Here is a 22,709-nt window from a genome sequence, read left to right as displayed (position 1 = left end):
CCTGCAATAAACAATGCAGGAGATGAGTGTCGTTGTAGATATATCATCCCATTCTTTGTCTCTTCCTTGGACCTCTATCTGTTGTCATTTCAAGCATAAAGTACATAACTTCACTTTAAAGATCCTTCATCACCAGTCCCGTCCTAACCTAGCTACTATCTCTAATCACATCCATCAGTGAACACACTGGCTTCCCCATCTCTTAAGTTACAGAAAACACTTTTCCATGCTATCCTTTATGCTCTGAAGGCATGCCCAGTTCACATTCACAAAATTACGCCATCCCTCCAAATCCTTCTTTTGCCAGGGTGCTGACAATAACCACCATCATCATTAGGTGGCTGGTATGCCAAGATGCCCACCTCTTCCTCTGCTTAAGGATGCTTCATCTCTTCCTTATACTTTTTCACTGGCCTCCCTTTACAAATACAGCTCTTTTTCCCTAAAAGGAGACTGTAACTCCATTGTGGGTGGGGGCAACTTTTATCCTGCATTTCTACAGCCTCTGCGACAATGGGGTGCTGGTACTGTGCTCTGGTAGTTCATCATGATGCAAAAAGAAACCCAGAACAGGTGCACATTGAGGCTCAACCAACCACTTCTCTCACCAGGCCCTTGCAGGTAGCCCAGAGTTTTGTGCATAAACATCAATCCCAGGCTCTCCAGATAATGCTGTACTGCTGAATTTGACACCTAAAAATCTGCACGGAGGGCAAAGCTGCGATGCTACAGCCTGAGAAGGTGGCCAGGAGGGAGATCTCCCCGCCTGGGGAGGGAGGCTCTTCTCGGAGGGCAGGCGGGGTGCCGAGCCAGCGGCACCCACCGCACACGCTCTGACTCGGGCCTCGCGGCCTGGGCAGGCCCTTCTGAAGGGGCACGGTCCCTCTGGAGCTGGGCTGGCGGGTGGGAGCAGCAGGGAACTGCTCTTCACTGCCCGTGTGATGTTAGTTTGGGGGCTGCGAGGCGGGGTGGCCTGACAGGAGGCCGGAGCTTCCCGCTTCCCGAGCGGGCCGGTGCGCCTGCAGCGGGAGCCCCGCTCCCTCCCGCCGGAAGCGCAGGCCAGGCGGCCGCCTGCGCCTCGGTACGCCGCGGTATGCCGCGGCTGCGCTCCGGCCTCCCCCCCCCCCCCCAGCTCTGCCACCACAGTTCCGCCGGAGAAGGCGCCCGACGGCGGGAGCAACAGCGGGGCGGCAGGAAGAGAGGGGCCGCTGCGCTCCGCTCGCCGTGTTATGCGAGAGCGCTCCCGCCCCCGGGGCCGACGAGAAGCGGGCGACGGCGGCAGGAGCGCGGGCGGGGCGGCATCGCCCCGGAGAGAACGGCGGAGGGCCCCGGTGGCGGGCGGCGGCCGCAGGCTGGCGATGGAGGAAGGTGAGGGGGGCGGCGGCGCGTGCGTCACCCTTATCCCGTTCCGCCGCTGTCGCCGGGGCCGCCCCGTCCCGTGCCCGGTGGTACCGTGTGAGGGGGCGCGCGCCCAACGGCCGTTTCGGCGGGGCCGCCGCCGCCTCAGGCCGCGGAGCTAGGGGGCGGGGAGGTCGGTCGGTGTGGCCCCGGCCGGCGCCTGCCCTGCCGTGCTGGGCCGGGGCCGGGGCCGCTTCTCCTGGCGCAGGTCGGCAGCGTGGCCGCAGCTGGGGCTCGCGGTTTGTGTGAGGTACGCGCCGGTAAAGTAACGCACGTACGAAGGTAGAACACTGGCCCGCAGGACACGGGGTTGGCCTCCCCCGGTAGTGCTGATCCCACCGCTGCAGCAGCTGGTGACAGTGCCGGCTCAGGCCAGGCCGATCCCTCCTCGGCGGACCCCTCGGGCCCCGCTGACGAGGCCTCCTCTTCCCCGCCCAGGGCAGCCCATCGTTTGCAGCACCAAGCGGGAGGAAGCTGGGTAGCTGGAAGCCCAGAAACTTGGGGTCTGTTTCTCTTTCCTCGCCTGGCATTGCCTCTGTGCAGAGCACCCCGGGGCAGCATCCATCAGCTCCGTGGATGCCTCCGTGAGTGTGCTTTTTTCTTTGGCATCCCTTTCGTTTCCCTGTTTCTATGTTTTAGTCTCTCTCCTCTCTTGTTTCACTTCTAGCCCCCCACACGATTTTTCACCAAGTCTCTTGTGCTAACCTCCTTTGTGGGCATTAGGAGATGGCATTTAGTTTTCTTGGGGAAATCAGCAGAAACATGACTGTAAGTAGGCACCCAGAGAAATGCAAGAGCAAAACAAGCACATGCGATACTGTCCCGTGCCATATTCCAGCCTCCCAACTGTTGTCAGCTCAGTTTATGAGCTGGACATGATTTCTGTGTATTTAGTAGTCTTTGGTTGTTTGTCCTCCATAAATATGTCCATCTTCTCTTGAATCTGTGTAAACTCTTCATTCACAGAGCATTCTTTGGGTAGGAGTGGTCTACACGAAGGTGATGTGCAATGAATTGGTTCCTTTTAGCCTGACTCACTGGGTTTGATAACTTCTTGTTCCAGTATTAGAAAAGAAGGTGAATCACTGCTTTCTATTCATCCTGTTTGTGCACTTCACTAGCTTGTAGACCTCTGGCATGTTTTTGTTGGTCATCCTCCTTTCCAGACTGAGGCATCCTCAACTTGGTTCCTTGTTCCTGGTATGGGAGCCATTGCACACTTTTGATCATCCTTGTGGCCCTTCTCTGAACGTTTCCCAGCTGTATCTTATCCTTCTTTAGGTGAGAGGACAAGAATTGCAGACACTGCTCAATTTGCAGGCGAAAAATGGATTAATATAGTGGCACACAGGAGCAATGAGTTATGCTTTTCTGCAACAGATACACAAAAATAAGTGGAATGCATGTTGTCTGAACAAGAGTTAAAAAAAAATGTACTGCGAACTTACAGGGAACTAGAAAGCAATCTCAGATGAAAAATTGCATGCTGTATAGAAAGGTACTAGAGGCTGTGTCATCAGTTCAAAATCCTAGATTACTTTTAGTTGTCACCTTGTCTGACTTTCATTTCACCCCATTTAAAGGATTCATAGAAGTGGAAACATTTTTCTTGTTTGAGGCAACTCCAAATGGAACAGAAGTAGCGTACTTGGATCTTTGTTACTGCTTTTAGAAGGGGAATATGTTGAGCAGTTTTCAAAACTGAGGTGAAGATCATTTGCTGACTGAGATGTAGCTGTTTCAGAATTAGAATTTTAAGTTGTTCTTTCTTCGGGAGTTTTCTATTACTGCTGCTAACTTGAGACTTTCTAAGTGCGTTACACTATATGGCTCACTTATCTGCAGAAAAGCAAAAGAAATTACTTTTCCTCCAGTGTTCTCACTGCCATTGCTTTGGTCATAACTAGAATGATAAGGGCAGGCTTTCCAAGCACATATCTGCCCATTCTAGTGATCTAGGGTTTTTTCCCCTCCATTTTATTTTGTGTGGTACAAGTGATTTTTAATTACAGTGCACTCAGTGTTTGTGCTGCTGATTAACTTCATACATGGCATGAAGTGATACTGGTGTATATTTCATTTTGGACTGACAGAATGATAAATGTGATACTGAACAGCCTAAACCTTGTTTTGTTTAATATCTTTCCAATTCTTGTCTTGTTTAAGAAGGTAGACATTTTCTGTTCATTCCATGAAAAATGTTATCATTGAGATCTTGGTTTGCTCAGAATAATTTATAAATCGCTTTGAAAATCCTGTTAAAACACAAATATAGGTGTCCTGATACAGGCAGACACCACTTTAACAGTTTATTTATATTACTATCTCTAGTTTCTAACTTTTAAATCTAATAGTTGGGAGTTAAAAGTAATCTGATTTAGACTTGAAGTAATATAGAATCAGAGTAATTAAAAACTTTATGGGATGTGAAGATTGACACATCAAGTTTGAAGCTGAATGGCTTTATGAAAGAGCTGTTTTAAGTCCAGAGTAAATCAGTGGCTACAAAATTTCAAGCAGTTGTTGGACAGTAGGTCAAACTGGAGAGCTAAAAATTCTGGGAGTGTCAGTTACGGTTAAACCTTTTCATCACACTTCTAAATCACATAAATGTTGTGGGATGTCATCTTTAATGTAGTAATTATAACAGACTTTTTGCGATGAGTTTTTGTATGGAGACTTGCACTCTGGTTAATTAATCTGATTGCTTTTCCGACTGTAAAATAAATGGACCAGGGCTTAGAACTGCCATTGTTAGTTGAGAAAAAACAGAAACCGAAGAAGCCCTGAAGTTATCTACGTGGCTTAGCGGACTGGGCTTTTTAATTATATGTTAGACTAAGAATTCATAAATCTACTTAGTTCCAGTAGATCTGGCAGGAAGAAAAAAGTGATATTATATTTACTTTATAAAAGCTTTCACCATATGCATAACAGGCAGCTTAATTAAAAATAATGGATTAGCCCAATTTTTATATTACAGTAACACACCTAGTATACTACTGTACTATATCAGCATAAAACCAGGATAAGAGTAGAATTAAATTGGCACCAATATCTCCCAGTGTCTGTATCAACATACAAACTACCACTTTCCTTCATTTATATAATATGTTCACTATGGAATAAATCTGTTAGCTTCCAGTTTGGGTTCTGGGTAATCCCAGAGTATGGCCTCAGGAGAAAACTGTTGGATTTTCTAAAGAATAAGATAGGAATTGATTTCTGTATTGTTATATTGTTATTTTAGTTATGCATATGACTTACTTTAATTGAGTCTTTTTGTCAAATATATCTGCTGTGGGGTTGAATCAGTAGCAATAACTGGCTGTTATGTGCTGCTGTGGATTTCTCAGAGTGCGATTTTAGGTATTGTGTTGCAATAACTTAAAAAAAATGTCTTCAGGGGCAGCAGACCTGCGACAGAGAAAGAAGCAAAACTGCACAGAATCTGACAAAATGGCTCCAGAGGAGAGAAACAAAGAAAACTCAAAGCTGGGAAGATCGCCAAAATGTAAGCTACAGAATTTTTAGCCAACTTCTGATTTTTTTTCATTATTCTTTTACATTTTATGGGAAGATATTTGTAGCACAGTAATTTATAACAGACTTATTTTGAATTAGGTTTTTGAATGTTTCAAAAAAAACTCAGGCATGCACATTAGAATTCTTTGATAATGACATTTTATGTGTTATATTTATTTTATGTATGTAAAATGGTAGTCCTGGATTGTTTCAGGTTGGATGGGAGAGGAAGGCGGAGAGGTAGAGGGGTTAAGAATCTTACTTTTATTACTACTTGAGTACAAATAAATATTTTAATTACGTCTGGAATGGTCTTTCGGTTGAGAAGCTGAAAGGCATGAAGTAATGGTACTGAAACAAGAACAGACAAAAAGTCCTTACAGCTTTTCAAGAAACAGAACTAAAACCGGGTGTAAGTTTAGGCAAGTGCTCACCAAGCTACCAAAAACTTTTATGTTAAACCTGCATACTGACTTGGAGCGACAGGTGAAGTAGATGCCCATTGAATGAGTTTGGTAAAATTCAGATTAGTTCCTTCCTCTTATATTTGAAAACAGAACAGGGAACAGAATGTCTCGGTATTGATGTTAGATGTGGTATTGCCACCTCTTTCTGTTAATGTCTTTAAGAAGTTTGTGGTGTTTTGGGTAAAATCCAGTTCACTCTGCTTATCTGGAAGACACTTTTCCTTCTTGGAATTAATTTGAAAATGAAGCTTACTAGAATGGAGATAAATTTTCAGTGTAGTGTGTATTTTATCTGAGAGTCCTATGAAGCAATGGTAACAGCTGGGAAAGAAAACTCTGCAGGACAGGAATAACAAACCAGTTCTCGATGTATCCGTGCTGACAATGGTGTGATAGTTCTGATGCCAGTAAGTTTACTTGCTGTTCAGAAATGAGTCTTATTTAGGGCAGACTGTTTGTTTCTAAGTCCTCTGGACTATTTTAGCTTTTTCACTGTCCCTTTTCAGATATGTTAATCCAGCGTTTTGCAAAACTTTTCTTTGGCTGTCTTGCGGCAGTCACTAGTGGAATGATGTATGCTGTGTACCTCTCAACATACCATGAACGGAAATTCTGGTTTTCCAGCAGGCAGGTAAAGAAAAAAGTTAAACTACTGAAACAAAAGCCAAATTGTGTCCTTGAAATCAAAGCTGATCCATGTCAGGTTGGAACTACTTGCTTGCAGAATCCCATGTCATTCTACTCAGGCCTCTTTTTCTTTTATATAGTCTCCTTTTTTTTGTTTTCTTTCTTTTTTTTTTAAGTATTTCTCCTACTAACAGTAGTCTTGTCTTGTCATGCTTTTGTATGTTTTTCCATGCCATCCTTTATCATTTAAATACCTTTCTAAAATTTGGAGAAAAAACCTGATGCATATTGGGATTGTATAAGCTAAACAACAGGAATGTATGGGTTGCGATTTTTAAGTACTGTATTGTTAAGTGAAGTACGGAAAGTTGAATGAAATTCAGGTTTGTGAATATGAAAAGATCCTGTGGATCTTGTGCTGACTTATGATGGGGATTTGAGTCGCTCTGAGTCCAAGCATGTTTGCTAAGTTATAGAGAGCTTTATGTACCTGACAGAGGTGCTATGAAGATTAATGTTTGTGGAATACTTTGAAGATGTACCATGGAGTCATAACCATGTGCTGTATTACAAAACCAGTCTATCTGAAATATATAGTCTTCTACGGGAAGAGATTGCAGGAGGTGAATATTATTTTTTTTTCCTAGGAACTTGAACGAGAAATTACATTTCAGGGTGACAGCGCCATTTATTACTCATTCTATAAAGAACTGCTAAAGGCTCCTTCCTTTGAAAGAGGTACAAGACCCGTTTGTTTTATTAACCTTGAGAAGTCCTGTTCCTTTTGGAGACAGTAAAAAAACTCCTGCAGACCGGCGAGCCTGGTTTTTGTACTCTTATATAGGTATATCAGTCAGATTAATTAAAAACTGTGTGCTGTCCCAACTTTTCAGTGCCTTTTAGAAGCCAATATTTAACTATCCTGTATTCCAGCAGATTGCCTTTAATCAGTACTCTGGAATAGGATGAATATTACTCTCATATTACCCCATATGGAAGTTATGGTTGGGTTTGCCAATGTTACATAGTGGATTTTCTGCCATGTAAGCATAACTGATGTTTAATTTGGGAATGGGGGATGGAAATAACTGGTTTCCATCCTCTGACAGAAGATGGAACAGTTTCTGTCAAGAGTTGATCTGCTCAATCCTGTCCCTGCCAGAGGTTTCTACTCCTGTCAGTTATGATGAATAGATGTTGACGAGCACTGAGTGATGGGGGCAGAAACAAACAGGAATGAGAACAAAATGGGTGGCAATGGTCTCTCCTCCCTTTGCGCTCCTGCTCTTTATCCTGCACAGGCTCTGCACCTCACTGGCCTAGGTCCCTAAACCAGCAGAAAACTAAAGCAATGAAAAGGAGATGGAACACTTCCATGACAGTTTAGTGAATTCAGAAGGGCACCTGGGCTAGCATGGGGAAAACGTGAGAACTCCAGGAGAGAAGAGGGATCAAACAGCCCTATCTTGCAGCAGTCAGCCACTGAATTTGTTCAGTCCTCTCATGAAACCTCGTCCGAAGCCAGTTAAGCTTTCTAGGTGTAGTTTTATTGGTTAAACAGTTTCCCAGCTGATGTGTAGCACATCAGCCATATATAATAAGTCTTTGGTACAGTCAGTTCCTCACTATCTCTGGGGAGATTACCCGTGCTGTGCATAAATGGACTGCCTCATTCAGGCATGCTGCCTCTGCAAACAGGCAGACTCATTGTGTCTACTAGGTATTATGGGGGCACCCAGTTTTCAAAAGTGTATCATAGCTGTGCTGAACCCAGTTATAAGTCCTGCAAGACCTGGTTTGGTCTGCAGAGAACCAGCTGCAGACCACACACCAAGATATGCTCAGAGCTGGAAACAGTTATCTTATTTGGCTGATGCATTATTGTTGGGGCTTTTTTTCCCCCCCCCCCCCCCCCCAATTTGGATTATTTTTCCTCTTCCCTCTATTGTCCTAAGGAACGACAAGTCTTTTCTTTAATTATGTCTCAGAATAATGTATCCTTCAAGTATGCCAGCTTCAATTTTATCTCAATCCCATATAAAGGTGTATTGTGTTAAGTGAGTGATTCTTAGAAGTCTCAGAAATGCAAGGGTGAAAAGAGTGATGAGCCCATCATATCTGACCTCTTCATGGAGACAGGTTTAATACATCCTGCTCATCCCTGTTACGTCTTTGTCTCAGTTCTTAAGAACCTCCTGTGAAGGTGATCTGTAGGTAGCTGGTTTCAGGGCTGCATCAGTATGTTTCTGAAAAGACTATGCTTCAGCTGGTTAGTTTGGGGCCTTCTATTTAAAGACTAGATCAAAAAATGAGAATAACTTTGTTGCTAAATTAGTAGAGTGGAATGGCATCTGGCACAGAAATTTCTCATTGCTTTAAAATTAGGAGTGGTCAGTCAGTCAGTAGTTTTAATGATCAAATCTCCCTACCTTTGAGTACACTTTGACCTCTTTTAAGAACAGCAATAATAAGTGATTCCAAGAATAATATATGGTTTTTGTCTATAGGTGTTTATGAGTTGACACACAACAATAAGACAATATCACTGAAGACGATAAATGCAGTCCAGCAAATGACTTTGTACCCAGAGTTGATTGCCAGTGTTTTATATCAAGCATCTGGTAGCGAAGTATGTGCATTTTCTCCTACTTTCTGTGGTTTTGTTATGGTTGTGTATGTGTATGACACTTTCTATGCTGTGTACAATAAATACATGCACTTTTTGTCAAATAAATTGAGCTAAGCCTCTCACCAGGTCCAGGTTCTCCTCACTTCTGATTGGTCTCTGGCATAGGATTTTGGGGGTTTATATGCACTAAACTTTTCTGTTATTCTTTACTTCTACAAACAGCTTAGAAATGTGGAGAGTATCTGTGCTATCCATTAAAACCAGGAAAGTTAGCTCCTTTGGAATATGGAAGTCTGTTGTAGTGGTACCTGTCTCTACGCATTCCCATATAGATAAATGGGAAAAGCACTTTTGTAGATAAACCTTTTGTCTCTTTCTGCTCTACTCAGGCTTTGTTATGCTTACATTGCATACTTGTGTCCTCTCATTTCTCATTCTTTTTTTGTTATTATTTATTTTATATATGCTTCTCTGTGTTTGGAACCATTTTTGCCACACCTTTACTTCTCCAAGTTTCTCCCCTACATAACTCATTCCAGTACTCCTATGAACTTTATATCTCACTGCAGTATAGATTTATTAAATCTGACACATACAATCTTCATGCTAAAGTAAATAGAAAAATCATGGCACTAGCAAGCTGAGTCCTGAAGTGTGCTCTTGATTCACACTGCTTTGTTCTCCCTGAGCCCAAAATAAAAGCATGCTCAATACTTTTCTAGAATAGGGGCTGTCTCTTACCTGTTTGTAAAGCATCTAGCACTAGCACACTGTTAGCAGTATGCAAATAGTAAATAGTAATCATTTCCAGCTTCAGCTCAGTTGCCGCTATGTCTCTTCGTTTTTATTTGTAATTTCAGGAAGTTATTGAACCAGTGTATTTCTACATTGGTATAGTTTTTGGACTGCAGGGAATTTATGTGACTGCATTGTTTGTAACCAGTTGGGTTATGAGTGGGACTTGGCTGGCAGGAATGCTGACTGTAGCATGGTTCATTATTAACAGGTAAGAAAAACATCTTTCTACAATCTAGTTTGTCAATAAGGCATTTTAAAATATTAGAGCGGATTGAAATACTTTCTATTAAACTTTGTGTTCTCATTGTGAGAGCGAGCTCTTATGCTGAAAACAAAACATCTCCCAGAGATGCACTGATTCTCATGATGCTTTATTAATGGAAAGGCCTTCTGTTGTCCAGACCATTCACGCTGCCAGTTGAACTGATTTTATGTATGTGTGTGAATACAGGACTATTCTCACACAATTCCATTTTGCAAAAACATTCATCAGAAGGTTTTGGTTTTGTGCTGGTGAAGAATGAAAACAAACTTCTGAAGTTGCTGTAAAACAGAATTGCTTTGTGGCCAGCTGTAAATATTGTGATGGGTGTTCTGTTGCTTAGAAGGAAATGACCAAGTGCATTTTTCTTGTAAAGAATCTTTGATATTTTTTTAAAAATCTGCTTCTTCTAATGAGTTTTTGTGCAAAGTGGAATCTTCTTAGATGATCCTGATCTCAAGATTTTTTTATTTAAAAATATTTCACTTGCAATAAAATGTCCCTTCCCTTTATGAAATACCACAGTAATAGGGAGCCTCATTTGGGCAATGAGAACTTCTGCTCAGATTCCTGGTTTGTCACCATGTAGCTCTGGGGCTTTCTGTGAACTTGAGAGCACTTGAAAGAAAAGAGCTATGGAGGAGCAAAATATTAGAGATATACCTTTAAAGTTGAACTGTTGGGAAGCATCTTTTAGGAGTGTGAAGTCATCATGACCAAATCTGCGATTAGTAGCTAAAAATACTGTTCATCAAGCAGGTGTGAACAGTGAAAAGTAAGAGAAATGATGAATAAACCTGTATTTTTTTTTTCAACAGCAAAGAAGATTGAACAATGTTAACAAATTGAAAGGTCCAGTAGTTAAAAAAACTCCAAATATGCCTCTGTAAGAGGCCTCAGAGGTAAAAATGAAAGGTGGCGCTTTCAAATATCTGAATGATAAAGGAGCTTGAGGCTCCTTTTTAAAAGCATAGTAGACACAAAGACGACTACATACCTCTGAAACCGATGCCTTTGATCACATTTGAAAGTGTGACTTGTGCTTCTAAGTCATTTTAGCACTTTTTAAAACTTTCTCGTACAGCTCTAATTGTGCAGATACTGTCAAGTCATTCCATGAGAAGACCCTGCTGCTGTTTCAGCCCATGCTTCCCATCTGTCTTTAATCTCTTGTTTTGCTGGGCAGAATTTTCCCTGTAAACAGAGTATCTGCTGGTGCTGCTGCTATGAGGGAGCACTACTTTGGATTCTAAGTATGTTGTGCTTGACCGCCTAAATCACTTATTTAAAACATATTGTATGAGGACTGAAAGGAGTCTTTTCTCGCAGCTGTGAGCTGATTTTCGTCGTAATGTGAAAAGCTGCTGTTATGGTAGTGGTCCCCTGTCCGTGGACATAAGACCATTGAGAACTGCTCGTAGCCAAAGAAGGCTCCATTGTCACAGTGCAGGTTGGCAGAAGCACTGCGTGATGCGTCCAGCTCACACAGTGTTGTGCTGGGTCAGAAAAGGTTGGAGGCAGATGCTTTTTGCCTTCAGTCCTATAAATGCCACCTAGTAAGGAGACCTGCTGAATAAATGAGTAAAGATTGGACCTTCTATGCTGATACTAAATTTGTGACTTGTATCAGCAGCGAAACTGTGTCAGTGTTACTTTACACCTAATACAGGAATAGTTTGCTTGCAAGGCCACGTTGATAACTGGAAGTGACATTAAGGCTTTCCTTGATATTTTTGTTCCATAAATCTTTTAATAATTTTGTTTGTCTGTACTTTATTCTAGGACAGATACAACAAGAATTGATTACTCCATACCATCAAGGGAAAATTGGGCTTTGCCATATTTTGCATGTCAAGTAGCAGCTCTCACAGGCTATTTAAAAAAAAACCTAAATTGTTCTGCTGAGGTAAAGCAAAATTAATTTCTTAATAAAGAGTTGCTGGTAGAACTGTGCTCTAGAGTAGTTACCTCTGTCACTATTGCCCCTCTCGGCAGAAAACAGTAGATGTTTTGTTCTTTTCAAAACAGCCACTTGGATTTCACCTGGGCATGTGCAGTTTTTGCTGAGTGACTCGTGCCCTGCCCTGTTATGCCCCCATGAGGGTTCAGAGAGAACAGTGTTGTAATAAGCTGTGTGCTGTCTTTTTACAAGAAACTGATGCAGAATTTTTCTCACGATGTTAACTATTTTGTTGCTCTTCCTGTTGCTTGGAGAAGATGGTGGTAACTTCCTTTCCCTGTGTCTCTGTCAATGATGTTTCTTCTGATTGGCTTTAAATGTTTTTGAATGTTTCAGTAATTACTCTCTTCCATTTGAGAACATGTTAAATATGTCTGAAGTCAGTATTTTACTTGTTTCCTAAAATAATAATTAATTTCCATAGTTTCTGTTTTAATGACCTCTCAGTTGCTTAATGACAGCGATGCATAGGTATGAAATTAATGCACTTTTTTTCTTCTTCTTTTTTTGTCTAGAAGTTTTGTTACCTTTTGGTGAGTGCTTCAACATACACCTTCATGATGATGTGGGAATACAGTCATTATCTCCTGTTTGTCCAGGCTGTTTCCCTTTTTCTGCTAGACAGCTTTGCCCTGGCACAGACGGAGAAGGTATTAAAACTCTTCAACCTACCGATAGTTGAGGACTTAAATACAGCCTCAGAGGTGCCTGCCATACTTACTGCTTAGGAGCTCCAAGGGGTGCAGACTGAGTGATGACTCGAGTGTCTTGCAGCCTGGGTCCAGCTGAAGTGCATGTCATGTCCATCACAAGAATAAAATGGCTTTAAACTCACTCTGTTTTGGACTACTGTGTGGGACAGCTTTCCTGACAAAAGGGTCAGAAGCTTCTGAGACCTGAAACATCCTTGGAGAGCTGAAAGAGTGATGACTGATACTCAGTCATGCATCCTTTTTGCCCTAGCTGCCTCTTGTTGCCCTTTCCCTATTCACAGTAGGGTGGGGCTGACCAAAAAACTGCTCTGTTGGCTCTGTACAGTTACAGGGCTCGCTTTCACCCTGTATGGCCCACCCTGTACTGATTCAGCCAGTAAATAGGCTAGGCAGATGCTGAAGGCCAGTTAATTTTTCAGTACAAGAAAGTATTTGAATTTATTCTGGAAAATGTTTCTTAGAAATGTTGCAACAATAAGGCATTTTTACTCTGCCTGTTGCAATGGTATACGTGCTACTTCGTACACATGTGCTTTCTTGTTTTATTAGATGTAACTTCATTGCAAACTGCATGCCATACTAATTCGTCACCTCTTCTTTCAGTTGTTTTGGGTTTTTTTTTCCTGTTCCTCAGCAGTGGGAAATGTTTGTTCTGTTTTAGTGCAAAGCAAGGTCCTTAAAATATAAGGGAGAAGATGGGTGTTTTGGTAAAAGTCTAAAGAATCAAGTGTCAGGGTTTATAAGATCTGCTTATCAATTAGTGAATAACAGAAAGTATCAGTAACGGTCTGTGTATTCCTGCAATAGATTAAATGAACAAGTTATTGTGAGGCCAAGGAAAGTGCATGTTTTCGGTAGTCAGTTCTCTCACACAAATTGTGTATTTTCATGCAGTTGCACTGTGGTTACTGTTTCATGCTGCATCACAGTGAGGTGTTACAGAATGGGGGGACCTTGTAAAATATTACTACTTTTGGCATTTTTACAGAATTTTTGTGAAGGAATTGTGCACTAGTTACTGAGGCTGACCAGGATCATTTTAATGTGAAATACTTTTCAGAGCCAAACAGTACCCTGCTAGATTCATGAGCCAGAGGATAAGAGATCCATTAATCCCCTGATTAACATAGGGATGGAGTAAGCTATCTACTGCTCTAAAAAGCAAGACTTATATCCACTGTAATTTTATTTTATTGTGTTTCATTTTATTTCTTCAACAGGTGCATGAAGTATACAAAATCTACTTGTTTTCTCTCTTCTTGGGGTACCTTTTGCAGTTTGAAAATTCAGCCTTACTAGTGTCACCATTACTGAGTCTTGTAGCAGCTTTAATGCTCTCTAAATGCCTTCAGGTAACTAGATTCTCCTCTAACTCCAAGTGTAGTTTTTATTATTTAAACTGAACTCCAAATGATATGGCATTCTTAAAATATTTTTGCAGATGAATATGAAAAAAGGTACATTTATGTCAAGATTGCTGAAAATAATGTACATTTATTTGGTACTTACAATAACAGTGACACTAAACTTCTTACTAAAGGTAAGATTTCTCTGTAAAAAGTGATTTTGTCAAAATCTAAATGGAAAGTTGCAGATGTATCTTGGAAAAATCTTTTGAAGTGTTGCTTATCTTATCGATCTGAGAGTTCATAGCTTAATTCATAGCAAGTTCAAGTACTAAAAATTGAGTCATTTTCTATCTATATAAAAAGTCTTAACTCAAGTAGCTGGTTTTTGTTGGAGTTTTGGTCTTTTGGCTTGAGGTTAAAACATCGTGTAGAAATACTCTTTAAATCACACTTCGCTATTTCATAAATGTGGGGTTTGTTATGACTGGGACGGCCTCTGCAAACTGGTCTGAATATTAACACAATATTCTTGTGCACAGAGAAGACCTAGTAGCCAGGTATGGGTATGAGTAGTCTCAGGGTAGATGTTAGTTTTCAATTGCATTTCAACTAGAACATGGGAACAGAGACTTTCACTTAGTGTAGGAGTCAGCTAGGAGCTGAGATTACACAGTGGGATTTTAGCCTGGTTTTGTATTTTGATCGGCAACTCCCTCTTGCTGGCTCTAGCCTTTTACATAATTTATTGTGCTTTTCCTCTATGTCTCAAACTCACTCTGGTTGTGTTAATTAACAGTGTTTACTTAAAAATGATGAACCTAGTGAACCCTAAAAAGTTTGAGAGGATGCTCAGAACTGATTGTTTTCTTGTGCCATTCAGATTGGCTAGCCTTGCTGTATCTCCAGGAAAATAAAACCTAACCTTGAAAAATATGAGTTAAATTACGTAGACAGTACACAGAACTTTTGGCTGCTCAAACAATTTATGTGATTACAAATGCTCGTAACTTTTGCTAGGATGCAGTCCTATTGTTTAGTGGAGCCAAACACAATGTTCTTTGGCTTGCTTGGGGGTAAGTTACGTCCATTTTTCATGATTCTTTTTATACCGCTTGGTAGTCTTTTGAAAACTTGTTGACAGCTTTTCACTTGCCTTCCTGTTGGGGTACATGAATGAAATTAAGGGAATGATATTCTCAAGGAAACCCGAAACACAGATTAATTTAAGTGAAGATTTACAATACTATACTCGTACCTTAATTGGCACGCTTAATCCAATTTATTAGTTTTAAATAAATCTTGAATAGTTGATTATTCCCTGCCATTTTGTAATCTGAATGAATTGACTACATGAAAGTTGTGTCCAGCACTTGATGAGATTTTTCTCTGCTAAATTAATTTTCAGATGTTTGTTCCTCATAAAGAAAATGAGCATTTGCTGAAGTTCATTGAAGTAAAACTTGGCTTAAACACAACTAAGTAAGTTTTTAAACTCTTTACAGCTTCTAAGATACCTGAATTTATGAAACTGCTCTGAGAAATAGAAAATTTCAATGGCTTGCGAGAATTTTATAGAGGAGTTAGGGGAACAATTTCTATTTGTCACCTGGTTTTAAGATTGAAGTGAAAAAAGACGCATATACAGAATTTACTTAGGATTTTGAGGTTTCTGAGATACCTCAATGTTTTTCATGCCTTGGGATGAAAGCATGTCTTAGATTTTAGTTTTCTTTTGATGTTGAAGAGCAAAAACTTTCTGTACCCTGTCTAGTGTTTCTAACAAGACTTGAAAGCAAAGATAATAGGATAAAGGTGGTGGTACTAACTTTTTATAGCCTGGAAAAGAAAGGGCTCTTCAGAGAGTCATGAACTATCGATACTATCTCAAAATAGGGTTGGGGTGTGGGGTTTTATTTTTAGTTTTGTAAGAATAACACCCCCCAAAAAAATGCTGTATGTCTTGGAAGAAATTAGGACAAGGGACAACTTAAAAGTCAGAGGAAATTGTTCTGATTCTAAGAAAAACTTTGCATCTGTAAAAGTTGAGTGTTGGTCTACAAGAAGACATCATGGCTACAGATTTTCTGGAAAACTTCAAATGGAGTATTGATAAGGACTGAGACGCTTCCTGGACCCAAGCCAATGCTTGCAGTTCTGTGCAAGAATTGAGACTCTCTCCTGGGAACTGCATCTCTCTTACAAAACTGCTTCACGGCCTTTCAAGGGAAGAAGTGGAAAGTGACATCACACATAATCAAATTGTGGGGAATTTTTGGAAGACAAGATGTAATGACGTCAACTAAGATACATTGTTTAACACACATACATGCATGTTCTTAAGTGTTTTGCAAGAAAAGGACTCCTTCTGGTCAGGATTTCAGTTTATTCAGCTACCAGGTATTATGGATTTTATTTTTTTTCCCCTGGGGACTTGCTACATGTTACTTTCCAGGCTGTTGAACTCTGCAGTGAAAGCAGTGATTGAGACAAACTGGGTGCAAGTATGCTTAGAAAATTGTGTAACCGTAGGTTGGAATTATGGTTTGCAGCACAAGAGCTTCAAGATCTGTCTTTTAAGGTCAGTTTGGACATGCCCAGCTGTTAATCTTTAAACTGATTCTGTCTAATTGAAAGTGGTTCAGTTCTCTAGTCTTCCCTTGGGGGGAAAAGAAAAAGAAAAGAGGGAGGAAAGTGAAACAAAATAAAACAAGACTGCGTTCACGGCGTCACATGCTGCACCAATTCCAGTTGAGAATACACACTGAAAATGCTTCTTGGCAGAGTATGTAGTCTTTCTGCTCGTTAATTGAGAGGGAAGAATGATCGAGTGGGTTCGGCTACAGAACTAGAATTTCAGCATTAAGGATTCTATTCTTGGCACTGCCTCGAGCTTGTTTGTGATCTCAGATGACCACTTTCCCTTCTTCATCTCCCTGTCTGGAATGAGGACAAGCATACCTACTTGCATCAATATCTCTAAAATCTTAATCCAGTGTGACAATGAAGTACTTTGTGGTCCCTGTAATGGAGTTACATGGCAGGTTGGGTTTTTGTGATATAAATTGTAGTCTGGTCTCTTCAGATCACAGATTCTTTTTTGGAAGATAAGCTTTTGACAGTTACTCTAAAGAGTACTTGCAAAGTGGTTTCAAATGATAAAAAGATAACTTTTCAAAGATGAATTTCAAATAGTTTCCTATGACGTGTAGGTTAAACTGTGATTGGTTGTGTGCTGGGTTTTTTTTTTCTAATCTGTGGTTATTGTTATTGGTTTTAATGGGATGTTTTTGCCTTACTAGGAATTTTACAATGAATTGGCTCCTTTGTCAAGAATCTCTGCAGGCACCCTCCCAAGACTTTTTTTTGCGACTAACACAGTCATCACTGTTGCCTTTCTATATTTTAGTATTAATTATCTGCCTTTTTTCTGTAACTCAGGTCATTTTTAGGAGAATTTGGTAAGTAACTTATTTATGCTGAAAAATAAGAAGTTATTGGATGTCTAGGTGAATGGTCATGATGTTTGTTGCACCATTGAGCTTGGCAGAGTGTGAGCACCAGTGGAAAAGCCCACCAGAGGCTGCTAAAGAAAGTGCTTTAGTGACAAGCTTCCTGAGCATCCCTCTAGTCAAGACAGAGAGTTGTCATTGTTTTTTTCCCCATGGGTGCAATTCCTGCAGAGCTCTGGCTAATGTTTTGTGATATGTTTATGTCTCTTCCCATTGCAAGGGAGAAAGATGTTTTGTCTGGTTTCCCCTTCTAACAGCAAAGTTATCTGATTGTTGCTACAGAATTTGTTTCTCTGTTTGGGTTTTTTTGGTTGGGTTTTTTTTTTTCAGGTTTATATACTGTGAAGGATGAGATGGGTGGAGTTGAGAGGATTTCAGATTTCTAAAGCTTTACTGTTTTTTTTTGTTTTTTAAAACTCTTGTTTACTGTCATAAGGTCCATCAGCCTTTGCTACTCAGAACAGAGCTGAAGTAAAATTGACTCAATTATTTTTAGTTTCACAGTGATTCACAGTTCCCCTGAGAGGAGGGGTAGTGGAGCGCTCTGTTTACTGACTAAGAATAGCACACTGTAGATCCTAGTGTAACTTGTCTTGGAAATGCAATGGCTAGGAAATTATCTCTTCGTGGAAGAAGATGAATGGTGTAACTGCTCAGGTATTAGGGAAAACTTCTCACTTGTCTGCAGCAAAAATCAATATTTTTTTTTTCAAGGACAGAGACTTATGATAGATTAAGATTATACAGCTATAAATGAAAATGTTTGTCATGTTGGATATGTGACAGTGTATTCAAAACAATGAAACAAACTTCCAATTTTTTGCTAGTGGTTGAAATTTACTACTTTGTAATGAGCAGTGACTCCAGTATGTCCAACAGCTTTTTAGAGAAAAACTTAAAATAAATCTTCTTCCTCTTAATTTTTATTTTTGTAATACGGAATCATTTAATAATCTCAAATATTTTTCCAGTTGTCATGAGGAAGCTTATTATAAAATTGTAACCGGAAATCACATCATAGTAGAATAAAATGTTATCTATTATGTGCCTTGCTATCTCATTTGTAGAAAAACATTTGTTGTAAAATTTTGGTTATTATTTTTATTTATAATATATTACTAGGTGTTATAATAATGTGACTAAAAACTAGTTTTGTTATCTTACTTTGCATAAAATGGTATGAAATGGTATATACATTCCATACACAAGTATCATCCTACAGATTCCATAATTCTTCACCAAGCTAATGATATGAAGAAACTTAGTTACAATGCATGTACAGCATGCTTCATCTAAATGTTTGCGGACTGTGCACACTCTTAAATTAGACTATCTCTTGTTGCTGAATTACCTTAAAATAGGATTTATGGTCGTAGGCAGTGATCCCATTGTATTAATTCACAGTCATCACTCCAGAGAGGTTACAATCTAAAACAAGAGACAGCAGGTACTGATAGAGCATTGATGAAGTACAAAAACCAAATAAGCAGTACAACAGCATTGTATAATATGATACGGAATGATCTCAGTGTACTGATGACTTAACAGTCATAAAAGTATTTTTATTGGCACCTTTGCCTGAGATAATGTCTGAATTAAGTGATGTCTCATTTTCTCCAACTGCAGTGGTGAACCACTGAAAGAGACAATTAAACTTGAGGATGGTCGAATTGGAGAGAGGCCAGAAATAGTTTATCATGTAATTCACACAATTTTACTTGGTTGTCTAGCGATGTGTTTGGAAGGGTAAGTCTGATTTTGATGTATCTCTTTTGAAAGCAACAGAATTCCTAACTGGACATGATACACCATTCACCCCTTTGAAATTCACCCCTTTTCGGAAATGTATTTGGCATATGGTAGTCCTAGTTAGTAGGCGAGAGAGCAAAGATAATTTTGACTATGAATTGGATACAAGGTATATGGTGAATTGTGCTTGGTCTCTTTAATGTGTTTTCCAAGCTTTAATGCAGTCAAAATCCGAGACAATAATTGAAGCAAATTTTAATCGCTTTCTTTATGGTATTTAAGTGTAGAACTGTGCTGTAATTCTTTTAATATTGTATTCTAGCAAGATCTTGTGTTGTGTTTTGATGAACAGTGTATGTTCTGGAATATTGGGATGTGGAAGATTATTTACCTGTCTTCTTGTGTCTAGGCTAGCATGAAATATACCTTTGCTTGACATGTTAAAGCAATAACAAAACTATTTTCAAAGGCATTGTGTTAGTCCTTAAAGCTACAGAAGTTAATGTTTGGAAGATATTATTGTTCTTATCTTGCCTCTCAGCTAAATCAGCTTGAAGGTGGCAGACTTGTGTTTGTATTACGCTCATCATCCTAAAATCTGAATATTGACAAATTCTTAAAGTAAGCAGACTGTTATGTTACAATGTAGTTGTCTTAATTTGACTAGTCTATCCTTAAGAGGCACACAATACCAGCAAATCGTAAATTGTTTATTAAATATTTTCCTTTCCTTTCTTCAGGAACTCCCTTATAGTACAGTGTCTGTACAGCTTTGCTGAATAGCTGCTTTTTATCCTTGCTTGGCTGGAAAACCGCAACAGCCAAGTGACTTTACTAGTCTCTTTGTTTTTCTTTCATCCTCCCCTGAACTCTGTGAAGGATTTTGTCATCTTTGACCTTGGATCTTGCTCCTACATCTTGCAGCAGATAATCAGGTGCCTGCTCTTCTGCTAGAGATTTCCTTGGTTTACCCTTCAGTGCCATCAAATTTATCTCAGATTGCTTGAACATCCAGACTGTGTTTAACATATGAAAAAAATCTGAATGTTTTTATAAATAGCTTGAATGCAGAGGCATGCACAGAGTTCCAACTAAGTTATTGCAATTTTTTTTTCAGAATGAAATATCTATGGACACCTTATGTTTGCATGCTTGCTGCATTTGGTGTGTGCTCTCCTGAACTTTGGATGACACTTTTCAAGTGGCTTCGACTGAAAGCTGTGCACCCAATATTGCTGGTGAGTTGCTATTGCCAGTGTCTTGGGAATTACAGTAGCAAGCTGTGATGGGTTGAGCCTGGCTTGGGGCCAGGTGCCCACCAGAGCTGCTCTCTCACTCCCCTCATTCACTAAACAGGGGAGAAAAGGCATAACGAAATGCTTGTAGGTCGAGATAAGGACAGGGAGAGATCACTCACTAGTTGTTCTCACGAGCAAAACAGACCAAACTTAGAGAGGGAATTCATCTGATTTATTACTAGGCAAAACAGAGTAGAGGAATGAGAAAATAAAATCAACTCTTAAAACACTTCCCCCCACCCCTCCCATCTTCCCGGGCTCAACTTCACTCCTGGCTTCAACCTTCCCCCCCTCAGCGGCACAGGGGGACAGGGAATGGGGGTTACGGTCAGTTCATCTCACGGTGTTTCTGCCGCTTCTTCATCCTCAGGGGGAGGACTCCTCTCATCGTTCCCCTGCTCCAGCATGGAGTCCCTCTCACGGGGTGCAGACCTTCAGGAGCAAACTGCTCCAGCGTGGGGTCCCCCACGGGGTCACAAGTCCTGCCAGCAAACCTGCCCTGGCGTGGGCTCCCCTCTTCACGGGTCTACCGGTCCGGCCAGGAGCTTGCTCCAGCGTGGGCTTCCCACGGGCCGCAGCCTCCTTCAGGTGCCTCCACCTGCTCTGGCGTGGGGTCCTCCACGGGCTGCAGGTGGAATCTCTACACCCCCTCATCCTTCCTCCATGGGCTGCAGGGGGACAGCCTGCTTCACCATGGCCTTCACCACGGGCTGCAGGGGGATCTCTGCTCCGGCACCTGGAGCTCCTCCTCCCCCTCCATCTGCACTGACCTTGGTGTCTGCAGAGTTTCTTACATCTTCTCACTCCTCTCTCCGGCTGCAAAAGCTCTCCCTCTAAGTGTTTTTCTACTTCTTAAATATGTTATCACAGAAGCGCCGATTGGCTTGGCCTTGGCCAGCGGCGGGCCCGTCTTAGAGCCGGCTGGCATTGGCTCTATCAGACACAGGGGGAGCTTCTAGCAGCTTCTCACAGAAGCCACCCCTGTAGCCCCCCCCGCTACCAAAACCTTGCCATGCAAACCCAACACACAAGCATATCACTTTTCAAAAAATAATTACCTAAGACCTGTAGAAGAACCCATTAAAAGAACATGTAGTTCGGTGAGCAGTGGATCTCACAGAGTCTGCTTTTTCTGTCTTTCGTTCTTAATATCACACTTTCACATGTGCTCTGGTTCCTGGTGATAAGGTTGTGTTCACACTACAGCCTTTCCTCATAGAAGCAGAACTGTCATCATCTCTGTCTCGTTCACTCATCTGTTTAATTTCTTTTAAAAAATCTTTGAGACCTCAAGCTCTCTGTCATATTTAGTTGAGATTGGCCAAGAAGGTCATGCACTTTTTAGGAGGACTACAGGAGAAAAAGTACAGGCATGCAGGCAAGCATTGATATAAACCTTGTTTCACTAGGAAATGAGGCTAAAATGTGGTAGTTAGGTGTATTTAGTTGCTGCAAGTAAAGCTGCTTCATAACAAGTGGTAAGCGCAATTACTTTGCATAAGATTTGTTCATGTGTGGCCATTATAGAGAAGCCTTGTGATTGAAGATGAGCTTGTGCTACAGTGCAGACAACTCCCCCACTTCCAACACTAGCTTTATTCTTAATGTGCTGAGAGTTGCTTTGTGCAATTTTTAGCAGCTTTGTGCATTGGTTTTATTAATAAAATAAAGGTAGGACATTACTTACATTAATTTTGAGAGGCTTACAGGAATAAATATTTTATACTTAAACAGAGATTCACTACATCACTTGTGAAAATGCCATACACTGTTACATCTGAAACATTGACAGTGTTCTTCCAATAAAGGAGTAACAACATGTACAAGGTAAACGTTCCTTTATACACCTCATACTTTCTGCTTTATAGACCTGCATTTTTACTGTTAACACAGTAGATGTGTTAATAGCTTATCATCAAGAGAATGCCTTGTGTGCATTCCTTACCAAATGCTTCCGGTGTCACGCAAGCTATTTTTTCCTTTTTACAAAGCAAAAATTGTATCAGCTAGAATGACGGTGTACTGAAGAATGGGTTTCTGGGTTTTGCATGTCAATATTGTTAATCTGAACAAAAACGTCAACAAGATCAGAGGTTTGAAATGCTCGTTTCATACTTTTTTCCCTTTCTCAGATTATCTTACTGCATTTGTATGTGAGGTTTACTTTTCTTCTGTTCCCTACATCATGTGCACATTGCCTCATTGTTATTTGAGTAGTAACTAACCATCCCTAACATTGATGGTAAAGTTATTGTGGGTCTAATAAGTTCTTCCATTCTTCTTTGCCTAAGTTAGGCAAATTCTTGTTTGCTGAGGATTTTTCGCCTCGTGGAAAGCCACAGTTTCACCATCACTCTAAGGTTTCAGGCATAAATGTAGTCTACTATATGAACAGAATCAACAGATAGTCCAAGGCTGGAGAACA

General features: G+C 40.6%; 1 protein-coding gene across 4 annotated transcripts in view; it reads left to right on the top strand.

Annotated features, from left to right (window-relative positions):
- The first annotated feature begins 935 nt into the window (after positions 1 to 935).
- DPY19L4 (dpy-19 like 4) overlaps positions 936 to 22,709 on the top strand; it is a 36,802-nt gene continuing 15,028 nt past the window's right edge. The window contains exons 1-14 of one of the 4 annotated variants that reach the window (XM_054816384.1): positions 938 to 1,368; positions 4,805 to 4,912; positions 5,897 to 6,021; positions 6,665 to 6,755; positions 8,525 to 8,646; positions 9,507 to 9,652; positions 11,489 to 11,612; positions 12,182 to 12,316; positions 13,600 to 13,731; positions 13,821 to 13,919; positions 15,134 to 15,207; positions 17,028 to 17,186; positions 18,864 to 18,983; positions 20,104 to 20,224. In XM_054816384.1, the coding sequence (XP_054672359.1) occupies positions 1,230 to 1,368; positions 4,805 to 4,912; positions 5,897 to 6,021; positions 6,665 to 6,755; positions 8,525 to 8,646; positions 9,507 to 9,652; positions 11,489 to 11,612; positions 12,182 to 12,316; positions 13,600 to 13,731; positions 13,821 to 13,919; positions 15,134 to 15,207; positions 17,028 to 17,186; positions 18,864 to 18,983; positions 20,104 to 20,224 (1,695 nt within the window). In that variant the 5' untranslated portion in view covers positions 938 to 1,229. Of the gene's footprint in view, positions 1,369 to 4,804; positions 4,913 to 5,896; positions 6,022 to 6,664; positions 6,756 to 8,524; positions 8,647 to 9,506; positions 9,653 to 11,488; positions 11,613 to 12,181; positions 12,317 to 13,599; positions 13,732 to 13,820; positions 13,920 to 15,133; positions 15,208 to 17,027; positions 17,187 to 18,863; positions 18,984 to 20,103; positions 20,225 to 22,709 lie in introns of all 4 variants that reach the window. The other 3 variants (XM_054816380.1, XM_054816381.1, XM_054816383.1) reach the window with 3 other exon arrangements.

The sequence above is a fragment of the Grus americana genome, chromosome 2 (genome assembly GCF_028858705.1).
Source record: "Grus americana isolate bGruAme1 chromosome 2, bGruAme1.mat, whole genome shotgun sequence".
Lineage (NCBI taxonomy): Eukaryota > Metazoa > Chordata > Aves > Gruiformes > Gruidae > Grus > Grus americana.
Note: the sequence above shows the minus strand (reverse complement) of the source record. Positions and strands in the feature narration are given on the sequence as shown.